Source organism: Lepisosteus platostomus, chromosome 10, assembly GCF_059453375.1.
Source record: "Lepisosteus platostomus isolate fLepPlt1 chromosome 10, fLepPlt1.hap1, whole genome shotgun sequence".
Taxonomy (NCBI): domain Eukaryota; kingdom Metazoa; phylum Chordata; class Actinopteri; order Semionotiformes; family Lepisosteidae; genus Lepisosteus; species Lepisosteus platostomus.
The window spans coordinates 53143041-53164991 of NC_142620.1; the positions used below are offsets into that span (position 1 = coordinate 53143041).

At 46.3% G+C, this 21951-nt stretch overlaps 2 protein-coding genes across 3 annotated transcripts; both read left to right on the forward strand.

Annotated features, from left to right (window-relative positions):
• The first annotated feature begins 3636 nt into the window (after positions 1–3636).
• Positions 3637–9768, forward strand: LOC148654037 (phe13-bombesin receptor-like). The gene is made up of 3 exons (XM_088597188.1): positions 3637–4351; positions 5705–6056; positions 8099–9768. Exons 1-3 carry the CDS (start codon positions 3951–3953, stop codon positions 8513–8515), a joined length of 1170 nt encoding a protein of 389 aa, XP_088453314.1. The 5' UTR covers positions 3637–3950; the 3' UTR covers positions 8516–9768.
• A 1954-nt stretch (positions 9769–11722) lies between these two features.
• On the forward strand, positions 11723–21461 carry htatsf1 (HIV-1 Tat specific factor 1). Of its 2 annotated transcripts, XM_088597212.1 has the most exons (10): positions 11723–11809; positions 12482–12652; positions 13597–13795; positions 14067–14114; positions 15390–15544; positions 16208–16371; positions 17057–17156; positions 19521–19610; positions 20131–20268; positions 20670–21461. In XM_088597212.1, the coding sequence occupies exons 2-10, from the start codon at positions 12482–12484 to the stop codon at positions 20991–20993; spliced, it is 1389 nt and encodes a 462-aa protein (XP_088453338.1). In that variant the 5' UTR covers positions 11723–11809; the 3' UTR covers positions 20994–21461. The 2 variants fall into 2 exon arrangements, with proteins under 2 accessions (XP_088453338.1, XP_088453339.1); XM_088597213.1 differs by lacking the exon at positions 14067–14114.
• The last annotated feature ends 490 nt before the right edge of the window (positions 21462–21951 follow it).

The following is a 21951-nucleotide window of genomic DNA, read 5'->3' on the forward strand; positions in this document are numbered from 1 at the left end:
TGTGATAGACCAGCGCACAATCCCAGTCCCAGATTTTATACTCTCTGACCCTGGTCCACTGAGCTGTTCTTCAACACAGAGTGTAAGATTATGATACAGCACAGTTTTAAGGGGCTTTGGAATGGAATCTTGAAGCTGGAATGACTTTGGAATGTTGAGTTAAAATCTGCTCTTTGCTGGAAGTTAGAAGTGATTTCAGAGTCGTTCAAGCAGGGAGCTGTGTCAGCATGTGGAGGCTGCAAAGGAACAGGGTTTCTTCCCTGCTGAAAAGAGAAGAAAATATATGCAACGTTTCAGCTGCGGAGCCTTCTTCGGGTGTCAAGTAAATCCTCCTGCTACACAGGACGAATAACACTTTTGCGCTGAAAGTAAACTCTTTCTTTTGCATCACAAAATGCCAAACTGCTCACAAATCCCCACCCTGGCGAAAACAGAACAACTGACTCCTCACTGGAAAAGGCAGCCTTCACCACTCTCAGAAGTGCGGCATGCATCGGCGTTGTTGTCAGCGATTGTCTTGATCAAATGTAGAACTAATTTAATAATACAATAATTAGAATGACATCTGCCCATAACTACAATCTCTCTCTGGGGGAGTGGGATATTTCGTGTTTGTGATATTATATATCGTGTGTTCGGAATATTTTGTGTTCATGTTTTGGTCAACCCATCTGCAGTGTACAGGTGTCGGGTCCCAGTCAGCTGCTCCTGCGTTGGAATGTGAAGTTTATGAGAAGAATGAAAAATGTCCACATGCAGCACATTGCGCCAGAGTGGAGAAATTCAGCACCATATGGCTGGCAGAAGGCAAATACATTACACAGTGTTCACAAAGCAAGAAGTTTCATGATGCTGGAAAGAAAATCACTTTCACTGATTTGTTCAGAGGATAGGAAGCAGAGGCTAAGTTAAAAAAAAAAGCACAGTTAATACTCTTGTGAGCTCAGCAAGTTGGCTGATTTTATAACTCTTTAATACAACTAGCTCCTCCAGGCTGTGTGTGGAAACAGCGTTTTTGAGCCTGGGGCTACTTGTTTAATATAATTTAGAGCTCCTGAGCTGCCTCAAGAAGAAATCAAATCTGTGGTCAATTGTTCGGCAACTGGCGGACTGTATCTGTCTCACAGGGCACCGTGTAATGAAGGGAGTCTGTATAAGGAGCGTTGGGTTAAAAAGCCAGTTGTTTTTTGGATGGCACATGTGTTAAGATTCAATTTCTTAGCACTGCTGGGAATAACAAACGTCACTGTCTAAAAGCGATCTAAGTTAAATATCGGCTCACTGGGCCAGAGAAGTGGGTGTAGTTCAGTAAAGTGAAGGCGTCTGAGCATGAAAGCCCCATTCTGATTGATTTTATTGTTTAGAATTCAGAGCCCGTCTGGAAGATGTCTGCTGAACATTGAAACAGACGGCAAAGCTTCGTCTGTGCCACCAAATGCTAATGGTGCTTTCACAATGAAAATGCCAGCTTCTCAACTAATGAACAAAGACTGATGAGATACGATGGCAGTTTAGTGGGTAGTGGGAGCTGTGTCAAGTTGTTTGCTCTTTTTCACTGCTTTGTCACTCAGTCAGACAAATGGGTTCCTCCTCTCCTTGATTATCTGTAGACGTGGATAAGTTGATGAGTTCCTTTCTGGCTATGAATGCTAAACTGCATGGTTCAGATTTCATTATGCTTCATTATGCTGTCTAATTAATTTAGTTTCCTATTATATGTGTTCCCTGTGGGCCATTATTTTTGCATATTTATACTGTAAGCTGTCATGTTAACAAACTACTAACATTAACTTTGCAAAACTATTGTCTGAAAATCTATTGTCTGAAAAAATAATTGGTGAATGCTGGAAGTCCACTGAGACACACCACAGTCATTCTGTAAATGAAAGATTGCCTCACTGTTTGAATCAAAGAGAATCTTTAAGGAAGTCAGATCCTGCAAGTCCAGAGTGTAATCTAGACAGGATACCAGGATTAACCCAAGTGTCGTGGGACATTAATACCCAAGAGCTCACACCTGGTATGGTGGCCCAGTGGTTAACACAGCTTCCTGGTAGTGCTGGGGCCCTGGTGGCCAAAACTGGGTTTAACATCTCCTCAGAACAACAGCGCTCCCTACAGGACATTGTCCCCAGTCACCATATGGAGGGGGGCTGTAATTCTGGTCCTGACAGAAAAACGCAACCTACTGGCCCCCCAACACTCTGAGGACTCCCATCCAGGTACCTGCCCAAATCAGCCTTGTTTAGCTACTGTAATCTGATGAGATTACAGGCTGCACGGTGGTGGCAGTAACGTTCATGCATTTTCCATCTAATTACAAACTCGGGCGTTGCGGTCTGTTTTAGCGCAGCACTACTCCTACTGCCTGTATAAGAACCGAGGGGGCTGGCCCAGGCGTGCGCACTGCACGTCAGGTAACGTTGAGCTCTGTGGGGCTGTGCGTTTAGACGGTGTCATGTAAAGCAGGGGTTCCCAAGATGCGGTCGCCCCAGTGGGATAAACTTTTATGAGAAACGGACTCTTGTGTTTAGTGGCTTGGTGTGTTTCCTACAGCAGTAATTAAACAGCTGCCAGACCCTCCCCACCTACAGTACATGCTGTCCTGGGAGTGCCTGATATTTCATCACCTGAGATATATCTCTCCTGGCCTCAGCTTATCGATTCAAGGCGTTTCGGTGCCCCTGAGCGTAAATCGTTTCCTGTTGGCAGAGATCGCGCTTACAGATCAATGCGCTGTAAATCCTTCATTTTGTTCTACCTGCTCCTGCAACATCTCCTCGGGACCCTGCCGCTCTGATTCTATTTTGCCAGATAAATTCTTTTAAAAACCTTTCAGAAGATGGGGCTAATCGTGAAGTCCGCTTGCGGTACTTCTCGGGCGTTCCTTGGCATGTTCGCCTCTTCCCTGCGAGTACGAATGCGATTATAAAATCTAATTAGACATATTTAGAATGAGAGGGAGTTCACTTTCAGGCCTTGCGTTAGTCATTAAGATTGATTTTCCGTCCCGTCGGTTCCTCCGGGGCGGCACGGAGGATTAATTGCTGTCACTCGACAGCCCCACGCATCTTGTACACTTAATAGCTCCCAATGAAGACTGGACAATATGCAGACAGTAAATCGAAAGATTACAACAGGAACCGAGGGAAGCACTCCATCAATTAAGACAATGACAATTTTAAAAAATGACACAGTACAGCCGGTCGGATTTATGCACTATGAAGCGCTTTCCCGCAACAGAACAACATCCCGTCTAGCGGCAGCTGGTAATCGGTTGATGAGCAAAGCACCACGATCGGGACAGGTACAGCACATGCAGATTGCAAGCGCTTCCTCTATAGACCCCTTCCCCATCTCCTTTAAAATGAACGATTCATACACAAGGTTCCCCAGGTGTCCTTAACGTAGGTCATTTCAGATCATCTCATTCATTTACAATCTTTATTTCCCGTCTGTTTTAATCTTGTCAGAAATACTCAACATCCGAGTGAGCGTATACCGTATGGGAAAGGGATGTACTATCTACATAAAAACAGCACAAGAGGACCCAGTCCATGATCAGAAATTAATAAACTCGGTGGGTAGTTGAGTGCACAATTAGCGCTCGGCTTTTCGGCTCCTGAAGTGTGTTGTTCTGTGGAGCACATACTGAGATTCCTGGGATACCGGCAAAATCCAAGCCTGACTTCAGATTTGCTGGTGCACCAGCGCCAATCAGCTGTTAGCCCACCTCTGTTTTGCACTCTGTTCGCCACATGAAACACAGGACTGGAGGTGTTGTTAATTGCTCTGCATCTCGCACTCCGAATTCCGGCGCCGCAGTTTCTGCTCGGAGAGATGTACTGTGCTCCACGCACCAGGTCAAACAAGGCACGGCGCGTCAGCTACAGCCTCTTTTAAGATGCGTTTCATGAATTCGTTGTCCTAAATTATGTTCAATCACCCTCATGGATTATTTCAACTTGACTTCGCTGATGGCCGGCAGCACAGCGCCCACTGTCCGCACCCCGGACAGAGACTCCGCGGATGAGGCACATCTGGGTCCGGCGGTGTTAATCCCCGTGCTGGCTGTGCACGGCGCGATTATCGCGATCGGCGTCGTGGGAAACGCCATTCTGATCAAAGTGTTTTTCACAGTCCGGACCATGCAGACGGTGCCCAACATCTTCATCGCCAGTCTGGCCGTGGGAGACCTGCTGCTGCTCGTGACCTGTGTGCCCGTGGACGCCACGCGCTATGTCGCCGATACCTGGCTGTTCGGCGAGGCCGGCTGCAAGGTCATCTCTTTCGTCCAGCTAACATCGGTCGGCGTGTCCGTATTTACACTGACCGTCCTCAGCGCAGACAGGTAAAGACTTCGCTCGCCTTATACGTCAAATATAGACCGTTGACAATTAACTAAAAGTATCTGTGCGAAGCCCATTGCCATTTTTTTTCCTTTTTCCATTTAAAAAAGATATTCTACAACACATTCACATCCGTGAATGTTATTATTAGTAGTATTTGTATTATTATTATTATTATTATTATTATCATCTGATGGATTTCGTGTAAAGAAGAGGAGTAAAAATGTGTTGAATCCCTCAGATAAAAAGGTGAAGACTACAAATTTCCAGTTGTGTTTTAGCTTAAAATTCTACACACTTTTAAACGCCCTGACAAAAACACAAACAAGAAAAAATGGTCCGAACCCCTCAGTGTAGTTCATTGCATTCACAGCACTGTCTTTACTCAACTTTTCTACCCTTGTTCGCGGAGAAAACATCTTCACACTTCCTCGCTCTGCTCAACCTCTTCACCGAAATGAGGCAGAGCGGCGCCCCTTTCCATCTCCCCGCTTCCGCGATAATCACAGAAATAACAGACACCGGCAGACAGGCAGTAACTGGCGCTCATCTCAGCCGTCACCCCTGTCGGTTACACCAAACTGTCATCCATCCACTTAATAACCTCTCAGCCCGACACGGCTCTGCGGCTATAAACGATCATATCAGAAGTGTCATATTTCTCGTAGTATCACCAGAGAAACGCAATGGAGAGAAACGCGTGTATTCCTTTAACCTACAGTGTAAGAGAGAGGGGCACCATAGCCACGTTTCCCAGTAGCAATAAAAGAAGCCAGGTTCTGTACCCTGACATTGGAGGGATCAAATACCTGACCGTGGTTGTATTAGCAATATGCTCAAGCCACCAGACCCACCCAGTTCATCCTCGTCAGAAGTACTGGACCTCTTCGTCATATTTACTGTGCAGCACCTTAAACGCATTTTTTACTTTACCTGCATATCTGCAGATCTGATGGCAGTCGTTTCCCTGGAAAGTCCTCACTGCTCAAGGGCAATGCCCTCAGACTCAGAGGTTCGTCTCTCCTTTCCCCTCCACTGGCCTCTGCTGTACCGAATCAGTAGAACAGTCCATTGCACACATACACCTCGGTGACGCTCTGAATCCCAGACCTTCGGGACGGCTCAGAGTGAGCCAGAGAGGTCTGTGCAGAAACGTCGGGGTGAGATTTTCCAGGAGGAAGCTCGTCTGGGGAAACTGGACTTCAGAATATATTTGATCCGGAATGGATGGTACTGTATATCCTCATATACTGACAGGAATATTGAACGATTGAAGTTTCTTTTCCCCTTGTGAAATCACACTCTGCCACTCTGCTCTGTGTTCTCCGTCGCTGCCTTCTCCCCGTGTGTCACAGATACCGGGCGATTGTCAGGCCCATGGACCTGCAGTGCTCCAACGCCGTGACGAGAACGTGTGCCAAGGCCGCCTGTATCTGGGGGGTCTCCATGCTGCTCGCCGTGCCCGAGGCCGTTTTCTCCGATCTCTACTCCTTCTCCGTGCCGGGAAGCAACGAGACCTTCGAGACCTGCGCGCCGTACCCCCTGTCGGAGAGGCCTCTGCAGGAGGCGCACTCGCTGCTCTGCTTCCTGGTCTTCTACCTGATCCCGCTGTGTGTCACCTCTGTCTATTACTGCCTGATCGCCAGGACGCTGCTGCGGAGCGCGGGCAACATGCCGGGCGAGGAGCACGAGCACATCCGCAAAAAGGTACGCGAGACGACGGCGGCGACAGACAGCTCACAGAGGGTCAGGAAGGGGTCAAATTCGGCAGCATCCATCCATCCATCCATCCATCCATCCATTTTCCAACAGCCTCACCCAATTCAGGTGTGCAGGGGAGCTGGAGCCCGTCCCAGCAAGCAACAGGTGCAAGGCAGGGTACACCCTGGACGGGACGCCAGTCCATCACAGGGCACACACACCCAGACACTCACACCAGGGCCAATTTTCCCAGAAGCCAATTCATGCACCAGCGTGTCTTTGGACTGTGGGAGGAAACAGGAGCACCCACAGGAAACACGTGCAAACATGGAGAGGACATACGAACTCCATGCAGACAGCACCCCAGGAGCTGACCCCAGGGCTCCAATGCTCACCACTACACCACCTTCCTGCACCACTGCTGCAGACCCTTGCAGTGATTTCTGAGGGAGGCTACGAGTAACTGAGCACTTCAAACTTAAAACAAAACACAGCAATGTGGGCTACCTTGATAAGATAAGATCACGTTATTGGCCATATACAATTTCTTGTCTTTTCACATACCCCAACTTGCTCTCCATGAGACACACAGACAGGGAGAGAAGCTGGGGGTCAGAGCGCAGGGTCAGACATTGTACAGCACCCCTGGAGCAGTTGGGGTGAAGGGCCTTGCTCAGGGGCCCAATGGAGTAGGATTCCTCTGCTGGCTGCGGGATACAAACCGGCGAACCTTCCAGCCACAGGCGCAGATCCTGTACCCTGAGCCACATCGCCACCACACCGCCCTATAAGCTGAAGGACTTGTGATTTTGGTCCTAGTAAAGTAACCTGCTCTTAGGTTTTTACAAAATTCTGAAAACACAAGAATAGATCAACTCGTAACAGATGCACAAAAAAACCCCACCAACCACAGATGGCAATACACAAGGAAGGAAAAAACATAAGCCAAGTGCAGTTTCAGGGTGTGTTAGTTTTCTGGCTGTAAGTAGATCTGCCAGCAAAAGATGTCAGGCAAGATTGGTAGTTCATTTGGAAACCATCACTGAGCAGGAGAAGTCGAGAGGTCATTGGCACAGTCACGCCAGAAAGCACATCAATCGCCCAGAAGCACTGCATCACTGGGCACTCCTCAGACACATGAAGGCACAGGTACTGGTGACACCCTGTGCACCTGTGAAAAGGAGAGGGCTGGGAGCAGTCTATGGTGTTGCTTACACCTTATGTGCAAGTTTAGATTTGATTAGCTGGTGCGAAAAATTCCTAGAGGATGAGAAAGTTTCATCACAAACTGCTCTCCGGACACGGCAACCATCCAGTTTTTGGCTAGTTCGCTAAACCATAGATGAGAGAAGACTAGGTCCCCTGAAGTGGCTGTTGAAACAAGTAGATCAGCCACTGGATGGGAGCGAAAACAGTGTCCCATTGCACAAGAGCCGGCTACAGTCTTGACATACAGTACTTAGAACAGGAAACCCAGCAAGCGAGTAAGTTTTCCTGCAATCCTGAAATATCCATAGTCTTCAAATGATGTAAAAAGTAGTCACAATTAGTCGATATTTGGTAGTTAAGAGTGAACAGGTAAAGGGATGAGAACCAATCAGTATGAGGAAATAGTTTCAGGTTGGTGAAAGCTTATGACGTCTGGGGTTTCCTTGATCTCGGCTTCGGAGTCAAAACTCGGGAGCAGGGCAGGTCCCATCTGAAATGTTGCAGATCGAGGCACACTGGACTTTTCCATTCCTCTCCACTACAAGTCTGTTTCAAAAATAAACCTGTAGCTGTGGCAGCAGGGCCACGAGGTTCATTTAGGCTCAAGTGAAGTTCAAGGTCCCAAAACAAAAGGCCAGGGCTGCACACCCAGACGTACTCAAACGCCTGTAAAACAGAAACACGAGTGCCTCCTTCAAACATCTTTTATCTCCCCAACACCCAGAGCTGTCTTCCTTGGGAATATTGATGAATTCTGGTTGTTGAGGCAGGAAGGAGGAAGGAAAGTGGAGAATGTCTTTTGTGTCAGCTCCGTGGGTGACAGACGTGTGGTGTTACAGATCGAGTCTCGGAGGCGCTTGGCCAAGACGGTTCTGGTGTTTGTGCTGCTGTTTGCCCTCTGCTGGCTCCCCAATCACATCCTGTACCTGTACCGCTCCTTCACCTACCACGCCAAAGTGGACACGTCCGCTGGCCACCTGCTGGCCACCTTCCTGTCGCGCGCTCTGGCCTTCAGCTCCTCCTGTGTCAACCCCTTCGCCCTCTACTGGCTCAGCCACTCCTTCCGGGAGCGCTTCAATCGACAGCTGTGCTGCCTCTGCCAGCGCCCTCTCAGCCCGCAGCGCTGCAGCCTGGGGCACAGCACCACCACGGCCACCAGGGGCTCTCTGCCCCACAGTGAGATTAGCTGCCAGCCGGGAAATGAAATGGAGCAAGGCAGCGTGGGTACTAGCCGAGGCTCAGTTAGCCTCGTTTAGGTTTATATGTCGAGATGCATTGGACACCAGAACTCCCCAGTCACACACCCACTGAGAAACGCACAGGAAGCAGTGTGATTAGGAGCTGACCTTGCGTAAAAGTCACAGCAGTATTGTTCATGCAGTTTCTCGAAATGCTTTACTGTTTTCGTGCAGTTTCAGAATACGTGTTCGCACAATACTGCTTCGGGTCCTGGAAGTGGCCATCGAGGAGTCTCAAGAGTCTAGGGACAATAGTCAGACATCGAGCTATTGGGTCAACATTTGCAGTTCTCCGGAGCTTCATAGCAAAAAAGGAAATGCAGCATTTGCTGAGTGGAAGGGGGTCCGAGACACATTGATCAAAGGAATCCCGTGGTTTACCCTGGTTAATGGAGGTCTTATTAAACGATTAAGGGTATTCAACGGGTGAGGAAAAGAGGATAAAAAAGGCAGACAGAGAGAGATGAGAGAGAGAAAAGGAGGTGGGAAAGACAGGCGTCCCAAGTCTCCCGGAAGTTCCGGGAGTGTCCCTGAAATCCATAATACATAATCTCCTGGAAATCGCCCCCCCGCTCCCAAATGTTTCTGTTGGCGACACCCCTGATCTGAAAAATCATCAGCGAATCATCTGATTATAGAATGTTTGAGCCATCGGAGAATCAGCTCAAAAACTGGTAAACGAGCCGCGTCCCTGCACAACGAAAGTTGGCAAAGAAAGTGAAATTCTTCAACTGGGCTGGAGAGTTATAGTATCTATAGTGTATTGCATATATATTATAGTCCCTATCAGTGAATTATTTAATTATATAGCTGTGAGTTTTGTTTCAAGGGGAGCTCCCCTGGTCTGCAAATATTCACGGGAGGGACAACCCCCCCCCCATAGTTTTTCAGGGTTGGGATGTCTGGCCAGACACAGAGAGGAGAAGAGACATTGCCAGGTGGGAGGTTCTTGTATTTGAACTTTGTTAAGAGCTCTTGCCATTCTGTTGTTTTTAGGAAACTCTGATTTCCAGTATGGAGAACCCCTAGGTTAAAAACTGTCTCTCCTGATTACTGGATGCATTTTTAGAACAGGGAGATAGGATTCCATTCCTTTTCTAGCATTTTGTTTGGAGTAGATGGTAGTTTACCTCTTTTTTTGGCCTGTTAGGTGATATATAGGATTTAGGGTTTTCCGATTGGTCAGGATGTAGGCCTCTGATATGTTTGTAAATAGAGTGACTAGCATGTTGTATGTTTAGAGTGTATTGTCATTATTAATAAATTTATTTAACCCAGTGTGCCTGAATTATTACACTTGTCATCATAGCTGTGCCTGAGAACAAAGGTGCCTCTAATTATACCAACTGCTCTGGTATATTCTTGGCAAAATCTTTACATTTTTTGGGTTATGATTATTTATTTTAATGACTGATTAAAGGGCGGGCTCTATTTCTGTATTGCTCTATTTTCATAATCCTCCTTTTGTAACAATAACAAATAGGGTGATCTGAACTTTAAGTACTACACATACAAATATACACAGCACAAGCCTTTTGAATAATGTTTCAAAACAAGCATAAAAAAAGCACAAATATTAATACTGCAAAGAGAAAATAACATAAGAGATGTTCTTACGGACCAAATGGCATCTCTAATTTATTTCTTAATGTATAATTGATATTTCTTCATTGTCAAAGGGCAGAATTAATAATACATTACTGTTATCACCATTATTTGAGGTATAGCTTTAGTCAAATGAAAGTTAAAAAAATGCTTTCCTCCTGCCTGCCTCAACAGTCTCTTGTCTTGGAGCATGCATTCCTCGTGTGATGTTTTTTCACTTGCAAAACAAATACCCCCCAACTACCAACGGCTTATATGTGTATTATATGCTGAATAAACAACTCATCAGAGCCAAACTGATCACAGTGCAAAAAAAAATCTAGATCAACCTCTCTCTTTGAGAAAAGCTGCACCGCAACGGAATTGATCTTTTGCACATAAAACCCAGAATGTATGTCTCCGGACTGTTACGCAGGCCGGTCTTTGATGAAGTGTTTTGCGGCAGGAACCGCTTATTAGACACTGCAGCGCCCCCTGGCGGAATAATGGTGCAACTCACAGCTGAAATACCTCCTCTGTGCTTCAAGGAAATTAAAAGGACAGCTTTTGAAATGCGAAGGCATTACTTTCCTCTTCTGCTGTTTTAAGCCTTATAGAACATACCGTGCAGCGATGAAAAAGAACAATATCTCACATCAACAATGAATTGTTATCCGAAAAATACGTCTTTAATAAAAATATTAATACTCGGACTAACATGAATTTGAACAATTTTATGTAAACGTATCTTACTTTGGAAGCATGCCAGCAGTTTTTTTCATACACGGACGGAGATCGTTAGCATTCAGCGGTTCTACAAGTGAGGGAGACTAATATTTTAAAAAAATGAACTGATGACTGACGTTTATTTAGAATATTAAAAATATACCTGAATAAGAACGCGTCACAGTGAGCACGTTGGACGATTTTTTTGTTATTTTTAAAGCACTGTTCACTACGACATGACATAAACAGTTCTGTCTTCTACACCTGCATAACTGCGTCTTACTCGGAAACAGTTTTCTTTAGCTCTGCTTTCCTTCCTGTAAGGTCGACTGTAAACAGATACAAACTGAATTTGATATAAATGTAATTATAAATTATTCTACACCTCCGATTAATTTAAACGACTGCAAAAGTACAAACTCAAGTAAAAGCTGTCCCAATGTACAAGGTCTAGTGAATCTCACTTAACACGTACATTGTATATAGATCGACGAAGCCAACCAATGAGATATGCCTCATCTTCGACCTTAATAAAATACGTTTTTAATGCTTTGGCTAAAAGGCAAAGCTTTTTGTTACAGAAACTATTGAAAAACATCCTCAACTCTAACATGAACAAAGACATACAGTCTTTTTAGACGGCTCTCACTGTAGCCACATGAGCAACATAATCAAAATCTGAACAGGACATTAATTTCACGAGATGCTAAATACCAACGTCCCATGAGGATCTGAACTACTGACCCCCGTGCTACTCAATGCACTTTCTACAACGTTTCTGAACTGCACTACGGCATATTGAGAAAATAGGCAAACTGCACACACATTGTTAAGGCTAGCTTGTACTAAATATATTTTGTTAGCTTTCCTGACTAAACCACCGCGTTACTAAATTTTAAATATCGATGGTGTTTTCCCGGAAGTGCTTCTCTTACCCCGGAAGTGCTTTCGGGAGGAGCGTGCCGTCTGGAGTAGATGTTGGCTAAGTGAGCGGTACTCAAGGTAAATAAGTACAATTCACATTTTTGTTGTTTTACCAGCAACGATTTCTTAATGTGAAAAGGCTTTATGAATGCTTTAGGGATCAAAGAACCATACGACGCATTTTAAATAGTTTTCAGTTTGTGAGTTCGGGTGTGAGATACGCAACGGAGTGCTCGATCAGAAAGTGGATTAGCCTAATGTTGTTACTATATTTATTTTTCCCCCGCAGCAATAAAAATATCGATATGTTGAAACGCATTTCAGATATCCAAATTTTATTTTTTATACGATTAATTAGATATCGGTTGCGTTTTACACAGATAGCAATAACCTCCTCTTTTAATGATCACAGTTCCAGTATTCATTGTTAACAACATGCAGTCTTACTGTCACACGGTGCATGCAGAAGTACATATCGGTTGTGATCCACAGCGTTTTGGTTTGTAATGTGCAGTGTTCACCAAAAAAGGACGAGTTGCAAATGCGTTTGTGGGTCTTCGGAATTTCTGTCTACAATCCCCCTCGTGTCCACAGACATCGGCGTCGATGTCTTTTAAGTTCCTTTTGTCCTGAATTGGCGCACAGCGCAGCCACGACCTCAGGATATAAAACGAGCAGCCGCATCGCCCCTGTCGACGCGAGAATAGCCGTAGCCTGCTGTGGTCACGGCGTGCGGGTTCTGTGTCGCAGATGAGCGGGGAGTCCGGCGGGAACGAGGAGTTCCTGGAGCAGCTCCGGCTGCAGCAGCTGTACGGCCAGAGCCGCGAGGCCGGGAACGGAGACGACCCGTACACGTTCGTGGACCCCGAGGACGGGACCGTGTACGACTGGGATCAGGAGAAGAAGGCGTGGTTTCCCAAGGTGCGGCCCGGAGCCACACTGCACTAAGGAGCGCTGGGAGGGGTGAATCCTGCAGCGTTAGCAGTGCATAATGTGCTGTGGCCAGTCTGAAGCAGGCAGCCGGGTCTCTTGCTTGTGAACCCCACAGCCCTCCAACCTTGTAGCAAAGAAAATGGTGTACAACACGTGATGCAGACTCCGTATATGTGAAAAACTAAGGCTGCTGCTGGAAGAGGTGTGAGTGGGGCCAGCAGGGGGCGCTCATCCTGCAGTCTGTGTGGGTCCTAATGCCCCAGGATAGTGACGGGGACACTATACTGTAAACAGGCGCCGTCCTTTGGATGAGACGTAAAACCGAGGTCCTGACTCTCTGTGGTCATTAAAAATCCCAGGGCGTTTCTCGAAAAGAGTAGGGGTGTAACCCCGGTGTCCTGGCCAAATTTCCCATTGATCCTTACCAATCATGGCCTCCTAATAATCCCCCTCTATGAATTGGCTTCATTACTCTGCTCTCCTCCCCACTGAGAGCTGATGTGTGGTGAGCGTTCTGGCGCACTATGGCTGCCGTCACATCATCCAGGTGGGGCTGCACACTGGTGGTGGTGGAGGGGAGACCCCATTACCTGTAAAGCGCTTTGAGGGGAGTGTCCAGAAAAGCGCTATATAAGTGTAAGCAATTATTGCTATTATTATTATATTGTTCAGGCCTGTTGCGTTCTTTATTTCTTACATGCTACTCTAGCCCTGTTGTTAGATGATACATTGGGTTGTGATGGGGGGGGGGGGCTTGTGTTACATTAACTGGCATTTGTTAACGTCGGCGTTTCGGGGAGTGATCTACACACTCTGACCTAGAAACCTGATTCCTCCCCGTCTGAACACTCTCGAACCGCTGCACATGTGATGTTTGCGTGCAGCTCACTCTGCTCTTCTTCCCCTGACCCCCCCCCAACTGCCGTGCCCAGATAACCGAGGACTTCCTGGCGGCGTATCATGCCAACTACGGCTTTAACGAAGAAGGGACAGGCAAACCGTCGGTCTCGGAGGCGCCCGCAGCAGACCCTGTGGCCCAGAAGAGTGCTCCCCAGAAACCACAGGCGGAGGGCGCCGAGGTCACCCAGCCCAAGGAGGGCAAGCAGAAGGAGAAGCGCAAGGCAGACCCAGGTGAAGAGACGGGCTCGCTGATTTCACGTGTGTGCCGCCCCGTTAGAGCAGGGTTGGGCAGTCCTGGTCCTGGGAGGCCATGTGAGTCTGTAGCACGTCTAGGTCTGTTTAAAAGAGCAGCACCTGAAGAGCCGGTAGCTGTTGTTCTGTTGGTCCCACTAAATCCTCACAAACTGATTTAGGTCAGTAAGAGCTGAGTTGGTATCAAAGGCAGTGGACACCATGCCTCCAGGACTAAAACCATATTTTTATATATATCATTTTTTTGCAGGTTGGTTTAACATAGATCAAGAAAAGAACACCAATATTTACGTGTCGGGTAAGTGGTTTCTCATCGCAACAAGCTGTTGGTTAATTAATTGTTTAATATTGGTATACTAACAAACTGTTTCCAGACAGTGGTGATAGATTGTGAAATGGGTTTCTGGGTTAGCTGTCGCACAGCTATCCAGACTGATTTGCAGGGATTTATTTTAGCTACATCTTCCAAAATAGCAGGAAAGCACCTACAGTATATCCGTCTCAGACACATCAATGTCTTCTTAGACTGCCCTGTTTTCTGTTACATTCTTGTGCCTGAATTAATTCTGTTGGATTAATTGTTTTAGAGCTGCAGTCACAGGAAGCTGTGCTGTAGTCTGTGTTTGTCTTTCCAGCAAAACCAGTACCTGTCGTTTCCTTTGTCTGCCTTCCACTGTGAGGATATTACTTAATTGCTTTGCGCTCTTTGGCTGTTTTTCTTTGGCCGAGGGATTGAAAAACGCTCAAGCGGGATAAACCGGTCTGTTAGCCCAGCTGGAAGAAGAACATAATACAACAACAGTCGGTTCAGTCTTTTGCTCTGCAGTCATTTGTGTTGAAGACAGAGCAAGGCAGCCCCTTTCTGCTTGCCTGGATCGCAGCGCTGCTTTTGTCTGTAATGACCTGCAGGCAGCAGGGCCCCCCAGAGGCAGTCCGGAGGCGGCTCTGTAATGTCCCCAGCTGATTTCAGATCTCTCCCAGTAATTGAGCCACAACTCCGCGCTGCCTCTCTCCTGCTCTATTAATGCCACGTTCTTTTTCCATTAAGCTATTTAAATACCTGAAGTCCATTCAGTTGGAAGAAAAAGTGCAGAACGTCTTTGATTCCTCGCTCGATTATGCTTGCATTTTGAAAGAAAGCACTGCTTGTGTAACAGCTCTGATTTTTCTGGTCCGTGCACGTCTGTATGTAAGAAAAATATGCAATCCTGGTTTTGAATAAGGATTTAGGATTGAAGGATATATAAACACCATGTATTTAGTCTGTATATTTGTGTGTTTTAATGAAACATGAATTGTTTTATCATTTCTTATTTATTTGACTGACACCAGTATCTTAAATGACTTAAATTAGTACTTCTTGATAAAGCTGGGCATATTACTAGAGTGATCTCACCTACCATGTGCAACCTTGCTTAACGGTACAACAGCTGTGTCTCTGCCTGGATTCGAACCCATAACCTTCTGGTTATGACATCGGAGACATCACCACTGCTCCACACTGCTGCTATTTCTATTTGTGCCTTTCTATTAGTATTTTTGGTATACTAATTTAGGGGTGCTTGTTTGTTAGGTTTGCCTCTGGATATAACCCCAGAAGAGTTTGTGGGCATCATGTCCAAGTGTGGCATCATCATGCGGGACCCAGTGACTGAAGAATATAAAATCAAGCTGTATAAAGACAACAAGGGAAATCTGAAGGGGGACGGACTCTGCTGTTATCTAAAGGTCTGTAACTGGAGCCGAAATGTATAAACAGTATGCTCCTGTCATTTTGTGATTGTCCCCATTTAAATGTTAAGTCAACCTGAAATATGTTTTTTTATTGAAGACCTTAGATCAAATGGTTGTTCGATGCAGTTGAAATAATTGTGGTAATGCATTGTTTAGCCGACAGAGGACACTACAATCACATTTTGTTGATTAAAAAAAAGGTGAACGCCATCTTTGAGAATTGCATGTTTTCTGGTATGTAGTACCTGTCTGGGCAGCTCAGCTGTCATGTCTTGTACTGTGTAAATGGGGAAGTAAGATCATATAAGTCTTCCAGTATCACCTGCCTTAAAACTAGGATCTTCAAGGGTCTTTCCCACACTCCTTTTTGCTCTTGACCTGTCCTTGGGAACATCCTCATGTTCTTCTCCAAGCCCTTTGAAATGATTGAATATCAAGCATCCGTTCCATTAGCACTGTCTTTTATTTTAAATCTCTTCAGTCAGGGAGCCTGCATGCTGGGAATGGATCTGAACCGGGCTAGTTGGCGTCGCTAGTTGAGTCATGAGAGGCAGATAGAAGCTCAGGCCCTGTCAGCTAGCTCACAGCGTGCAAGCCCTGTGTGGAGACAGTGAGCGCAGCAGGACTAGTGCTTGGTGTCCGTGTGCTTCTGTGCAGAAGGAGTCTGTGGCCCTGGCAGAGAGGCTGATAGACGACTCCGAGATCCGGGGGTACAGGCTGCACGTGGAGGCCGCCCGCTTCGAGCTGAAGGGGGAGTACGACGCCAGCAAGAAGAGGAAGAAGGCGAAAGACTACCGCAAGAAACTGCAGCGACAGCAGAAGTACGCCCCCCCATCGGCAGCGTGCTGCAGTACCAGCTGTGCATGCACACGCATATACAGTGGATATAGAACCTGCTCAGTAGCTCCTTGTCGCTTGTAGCAGTGTAAAGAAAACACGAGCGCTGCCGGTTGTTTTCTTTTCTGTCTGTTTGCATTGGTAATGTGGCCAGCTGAAAAAAAAAGTTCTGTGCACGTGTTCAGTTTGAAGAAAGTCACCTAGTTGATCAAGGAGTAAATATTCTAACTGAGTGGAGGGGTATAAAGCCCTCAATATAAACCGCTCAAGTAAATTAAATGAGCTTTTTATCTCAAGACAGAGAAGAAGAAATAATGTTTTTAGAGCTTGTGGAGGTTTTATAAATCTGGCTTCCTGCCACTTCGTTACAGTGCATAAGCCTTTCCCTTTAACTGAAATGCTGCAAACATATTCTCTCCCAGTACTGGTTTAGCTAGACTCGCATGTGTCAGTATAGGATTTACTTCTGGTCATCTTTCCAGCACCTCTCTACCCTATGTGAAGGGCCTAAGCTGGACCATTTCCAGATCTGATATTGCTTTCATTTACAGTAGATAAAAGATTACACAAAAGGTTATTGGGAAATAAAGATTGATGCAGTTTTACTCATACACACTTCATACAGGCCAGTAACTTAATGCTTGTTGTGTTGTGAATTGGCTCTTGCAGGCAGCTGGACTGGCGGCCAGAGAAGAAAGCAGGCTCTGTCCGCAAGAGAAATGAGCGGGTGCTCATCATCCAGAACATGTTCCACCCCAGCGATTTTGAGGTGAGCTGGGTGTGCCCCTAGAGGGAAGGTGGGGCTTCGCAGAATAGTTTGCAGAACAGTGACGTTCCTGATCGAAGGAAGTCAACAGCAAGGATATGACTGTGCAAAACCACACACGACAAAACCCTCATATGAGAAAACGTTTCTAGTTTGTTTCCCCGTTTATTCAAAAGGAAAGAGAGGGGAGTGATTTGTAGAATGTTGAAGAAATGCTTTAAAACCTGCACTTGAGTTGTTCCATGTTGTACGGTCGGTCATGAATGGGACCGCCTGCAGCTCTGTGTGCCGTTGCCTGATGGGTGCTGTGTGCATCCCAAAGTGCAGCTAAATGAGTGCCTTTGTACAGTATCCAGCCTAGCAGGCTCATAGGCAAGAACATGAAGATCCTGGCCCATGGAAATGTCGATTCCTGAGTCCATCGATAAGTTATTCAGATGGTGTCGGTACCAGTTTCAGTAATGAACTTACAAATCCTAGCAACTGTTCTCTTGAGGGGTTTTGAGAATGTAGTTTATTGTGAGAGTTCCTTTTTGTTTTGCCTTATGCCTTTAACATGATAATTCATTTTAACATCTGATGTGTCCCTCTCAGTCACATGACTAGTGAGCACCTTTATATAAATATATTATGTAACCCGTGTAGACAACATCTTGCTGAACTGGCTGTCCCTGTAAGTGCTGTGACTGCCTGGAATTTAGGTGTGGCAGCATTTGCTCAGATTTACTCCTATGAGTCTGGCTTTCAGGAATCAGGTACTTAACAGGTAATCGGGAATTTTCTTTGTCACTGAAATACAAATGCCTTGTTTTTGGCTCCACAAGAGTTTTCCTGTTTGAGATACTACTTTACTAACACCCTTAAAACAGAATCTACAATATCCAGCCTGCAGTCCTCATTACAATCCAGGCTACCATCATTCATCTCATTACCTAGATATGATAAATACTAAATACTTAACTTGATTTTTGTTGGTTTTCTCAAGTCTCAATAACTTGAACACTTGCAAACTACAGTTCGCCAGTGAGGCTGCTGTGCCCTATGCGTTTGACGTCAGTCTCATTCCTTTGTAATTGCCAAGTGTAGCCACACATTCAGGGCTACAGAATAAAGTGCACAAACCTGCCAGCACTACCCTCACTGCTCCTTCATATCATCAGCGTAAACAGAGGAAAGAAGGAGATACGGTGTTTCTACACCACGTTTTGCGGATTAAATAATATTATTTATTTTAAGAAGGCTCTTAGGGCAGGCTCACTTCACGATCTTCATCTCAATCAGCAAGAGTCCTTGAAGGCTGTTTTCATTTGGGATCTGTTTGATCTGGTTTACCATCTGAGGTTTTCATACATTACAAGGCCACTTGTTCTTCAAGGAGATAAAAGAACTAGCCTGAGTGTGAAATCGTTATGTGAGAGCAGAAGACAGGAGCTTTAAAGGCTATTGAATGCAGCAGAGTTGTATTGAAGCTTTGAAGCTTCAAATGCACATTCATTGTGAAACTGATTGGCTTGGCATCTTTACCTTGCCCCCTGTGCCTGCCATGGTTGGGTTATAAATGATATCTTACTGATTTAATATTTCAGTGCTGGAGAGAACTTTGTTCTATAAATAAACAGTCAAAGCTGGACCTTGTTCAGTCAATATTAAGTGGGTTTTTTCACACTGGTTTCATTTAAAGAAGACATAGAGTTTAATTCCACACTGGAGGATAAGAAGAAGGGGGAAAATCAGATGCAGATCCTTCTTTAAAGCAGAAGTGTGCTGCAGAAGATAAGTAAATGATTGAATGATTGATGTGCAGAGCCTTCTTCTGAAAAGGTCTTGTCATGTGTGAACTGCAAGACTGCCAGGCAGAGAATGCTTCGTTGCATGCGGAAATGTTTATTAAAAAAAAGTACGAATTTACTGGTGTTTTAATAGTTTTGACAGTCGTCTCCTTTTTTGTATGATTTTTAAGCAATCTGAAAAAGCAGGTCAATGAGACCGGTGGGTGAACCTTTGTCTTGGCTTTGTCATAAACCATTCAGTGTATTTCCTGTATTGGGAGTGCAGAATAATTAAACAGAAGTAAGTAATGTCTCTACAGGGAATGAGTTAGTATTTTCCTTTACTCCGGTCAGTGCCCATTCTTCAATCCAGTAGTCCTTTTCCAGGTAGTACTGTGGTTTGTATTCTCTCTAACCATGTGCTCTAAACATGGTTGCACGTTGGTGGAGGGTGAAAGGTGAAGATGTGAGTGTAGAACCCTTTCTGGAAGTGTGGATTTTTGGTTGGTTTCAGTGGGAAGCAGGGTTTGTGTAGTTTCAGGGAGACGGAGCAAGACTGCTGACCTTTCTTTTGCGGCCTCTGTCTGAACACACACAGGAGGACCCCCTGGTGCTGAATGAGATCCGCGAGGACCTGAGGACAGAGTGTGAGAAGTTCGGTCAGGTCAAGAAAGTCATCATTTTCGACGTGAGTGCAGTTCTGACAGCGGGGGGTTACGGCTCCTGTTATTTTTTCTCACTAGCAATGTAACTGTGCTCTCCATAAACAGTGTCATGATTTTATAGTAAAACAGACAACAACCGTCAACAGCTCAAGGTCTTACAAAGATCTCTTTGTCAGCACTTGGGTAGGTTGTGTGCAAATGCCTTGTCATTTTTACCATGATTTTTTTTTTACCATTGAGGATCGTGGTAAGTTTTAATTCAAGGGCTCTCTCAGCACTCTGGGGTGTGTTCTGTAAAAGCTCCCTGTGAAACACTGAATCTTCTCCGAAGATAGATCAACCACAGTGGGCCTTCCAGAAGCTGTGGGAGGAATGTACGGAGCGCACCTCCGGAATCTTTTACCTAAGACTTTGAGAAAATCAAGGCTGAAATTAGAACAAAAATCCGTGCTGGCTTGGCGGTTTGTGCTCTGCACTGTTGGATTTGCATGTGACAGCACTCAAGCCAGAACGTCACAAAGCGCGCTTGGCTGTGCCCCTCAGAGACACCCGGACGGAGTGGCATCCGTGGCGTTTAAGGAGCCAGAAGAGGCAGACGTGTGCCAGCTGGCTCTGGACGGGCGCTGGTTTGGCGGGAGGAAGCTGTCCGTACAGCACTGGGATGGCACCACCGACTACCAGGTAAGGCCACAGCCGTAGTGAGGTCTTCCCCGTTTATTTCTTTAATAGGATCGGCGGCTCATCTTCCTGGGAGCGTGCCTTCGTGGCACTCGTGTGCACTGGGGGTGGCAGTTGAACCAGCCGTCGCCAGGCTAATTTGCTGTTGGGACCACAATTTGAGCACCTCTTAGGAATGTGTCCACACCCTCATAAGCCGGAAAAAGACTTGCTAATTTTGTCGGGCATTCGGAACTAGGAGCTCGGCCATTTCCTGTGACGTTACTGCGGCGGCGTTGCTCTTTCGTGTGGGCTGCAGTGTCCTAATTTGTGGTTTGCCGGGACCCCCGCGAGAGTCGAACTCCGGGGTTGCGACTGTACCCCGTCTGTAACTGACTGTACACGGCGCCCGTGTCTCTGCGCAGGTGGAGGAGACGAACAGGGAGCGCGAGGAGAGGCTGAAGGGCTGGGCTTCCTTCCTGGGGGAAAAGGACTCGGGCAAGGCGGGGGGAGAGGCCCTCAAAGACAGTGCCGGTCAAGCCGAGAAGGGGGCTCCTCAGGACCCCAAAAGCAGCACGGAGGAGCCCCCCAGCAAGCTGGAAGGGCCAGGCACAGAGCACCCAGAGCCTGGAGGAGCCAAGGAGGAGGCCGAAGGCAGTGGGGCCGGAGTGTCGGAGGAGGCTGTTGCAGATTCCACAGACAGCAGCCTAGCTGGGAGTGAGGAGGAGGAGGAGAGTGAGGAGGCCTAGGCGTCTCACGACGTGTCTCGGAGATCTCTGACTCACTGGAGTCCACCTCTGCTGTGTAAATGACTAGTTAATAATCATTTTAATGGTGACCCTCCCCAGAATTAAAAGATTCCACTAGCTTTACAATCTTCCAGCGCCTCCCTGTGTGGCATAAAGTTGCTTTGTTTTCCTTTGTTAGAACTGCTTGTCATAGGAAAACTTTAATGGCTGGTTTTGTGATGATGGAAATAAACTGTGTGATTTTTGTATTTTTTACTGTTATTAAATCAGCTTCGCCACCAGGAATTGGTGTCTTGTTAAGACTTCCTCCTGTTCTGCGTGAGTTACAGTGAGCCGGCTTCAGCTCCTGTGAGCCGGAGCCCTGCATGTTTTAGGATCGTCTTTATGGAATTGTTGGGAGACCTGGCAGTGGCCAGCGGATCCTTCTGAGAATTTGTAATAAACGGCTTGGCTTGGCTGAAACAGAAACCTGTATACTTGTCCTTTGCCCTTGAAGGATTCAGGTTGGCCCTAACTGGTTTAACTGGGATTACCAGCCATTGAGAGTCTACAGAGAGACACATTAAAGATAACGCTCAGCCATTGTTTCTGGGAATCCACTACTGAGATGCTTTATAAAAACTGTAAAATAACCTTTGGATTCAGTTTGAGTCTAGTATAATGTAATGTAATAATGTTTCTTTATTAGCCCTATACAATTTCTTGCATTAGGAATTCGTCTTTTCGCATACCCCAGCTTTTCTCCATGAGACACAGACAGGGAGAAGCTTGGAGAGCACAGGGTCAGCCATTATACAGTGCCCCTGGAGCAGTTGGGGTTAAGGGTCTTGCTCAGGGGCCCAACGGAGTAGGATTCCTCTGCCGGCCGCAGGATTTGAACCAGCAACCTTCCAGTCACAGGCGCAGATCCTTAGCCACAGGGCCACTGCTCCACCCACTGTGGACTAGTTTAGTGTGA

Coding starts and splice junctions, on each gene's coding strand:
- LOC148654037 (XM_088597188.1), top strand. CDS start 3,951: ATGGATTATTTCAACTTGACTTCGCTGATGGCCGGCAGCACAGCGCCC. Junction 4,352..5,704: donor ACCGTCCTCAGCGCAGACAG/GTAAAGACTTCG, acceptor CGTGTGTCACAG/ATACCGGGCGATTGTCAGGC. Junction 6,057..8,098: donor ACGAGCACATCCGCAAAAAG/GTACGCGAGACG, acceptor GTGGTGTTACAG/ATCGAGTCTCGGAGGCGCTT.
- htatsf1 (XM_088597212.1), top strand. CDS start 12,482: ATGAGCGGGGAGTCCGGCGGGAACGAGGAGTTCCTGGAGCAGCTCCGG. Junction 17,157..19,520: donor TCCACCCCAGCGATTTTGAG/GTGAGCTGGGTG, acceptor GAACACACACAG/GAGGACCCCCTGGTGCTGAA. Junction 19,611..20,130: donor AGAAAGTCATCATTTTCGAC/GTGAGTGCAGTT, acceptor TGTGCCCCTCAG/AGACACCCGGACGGAGTGGC.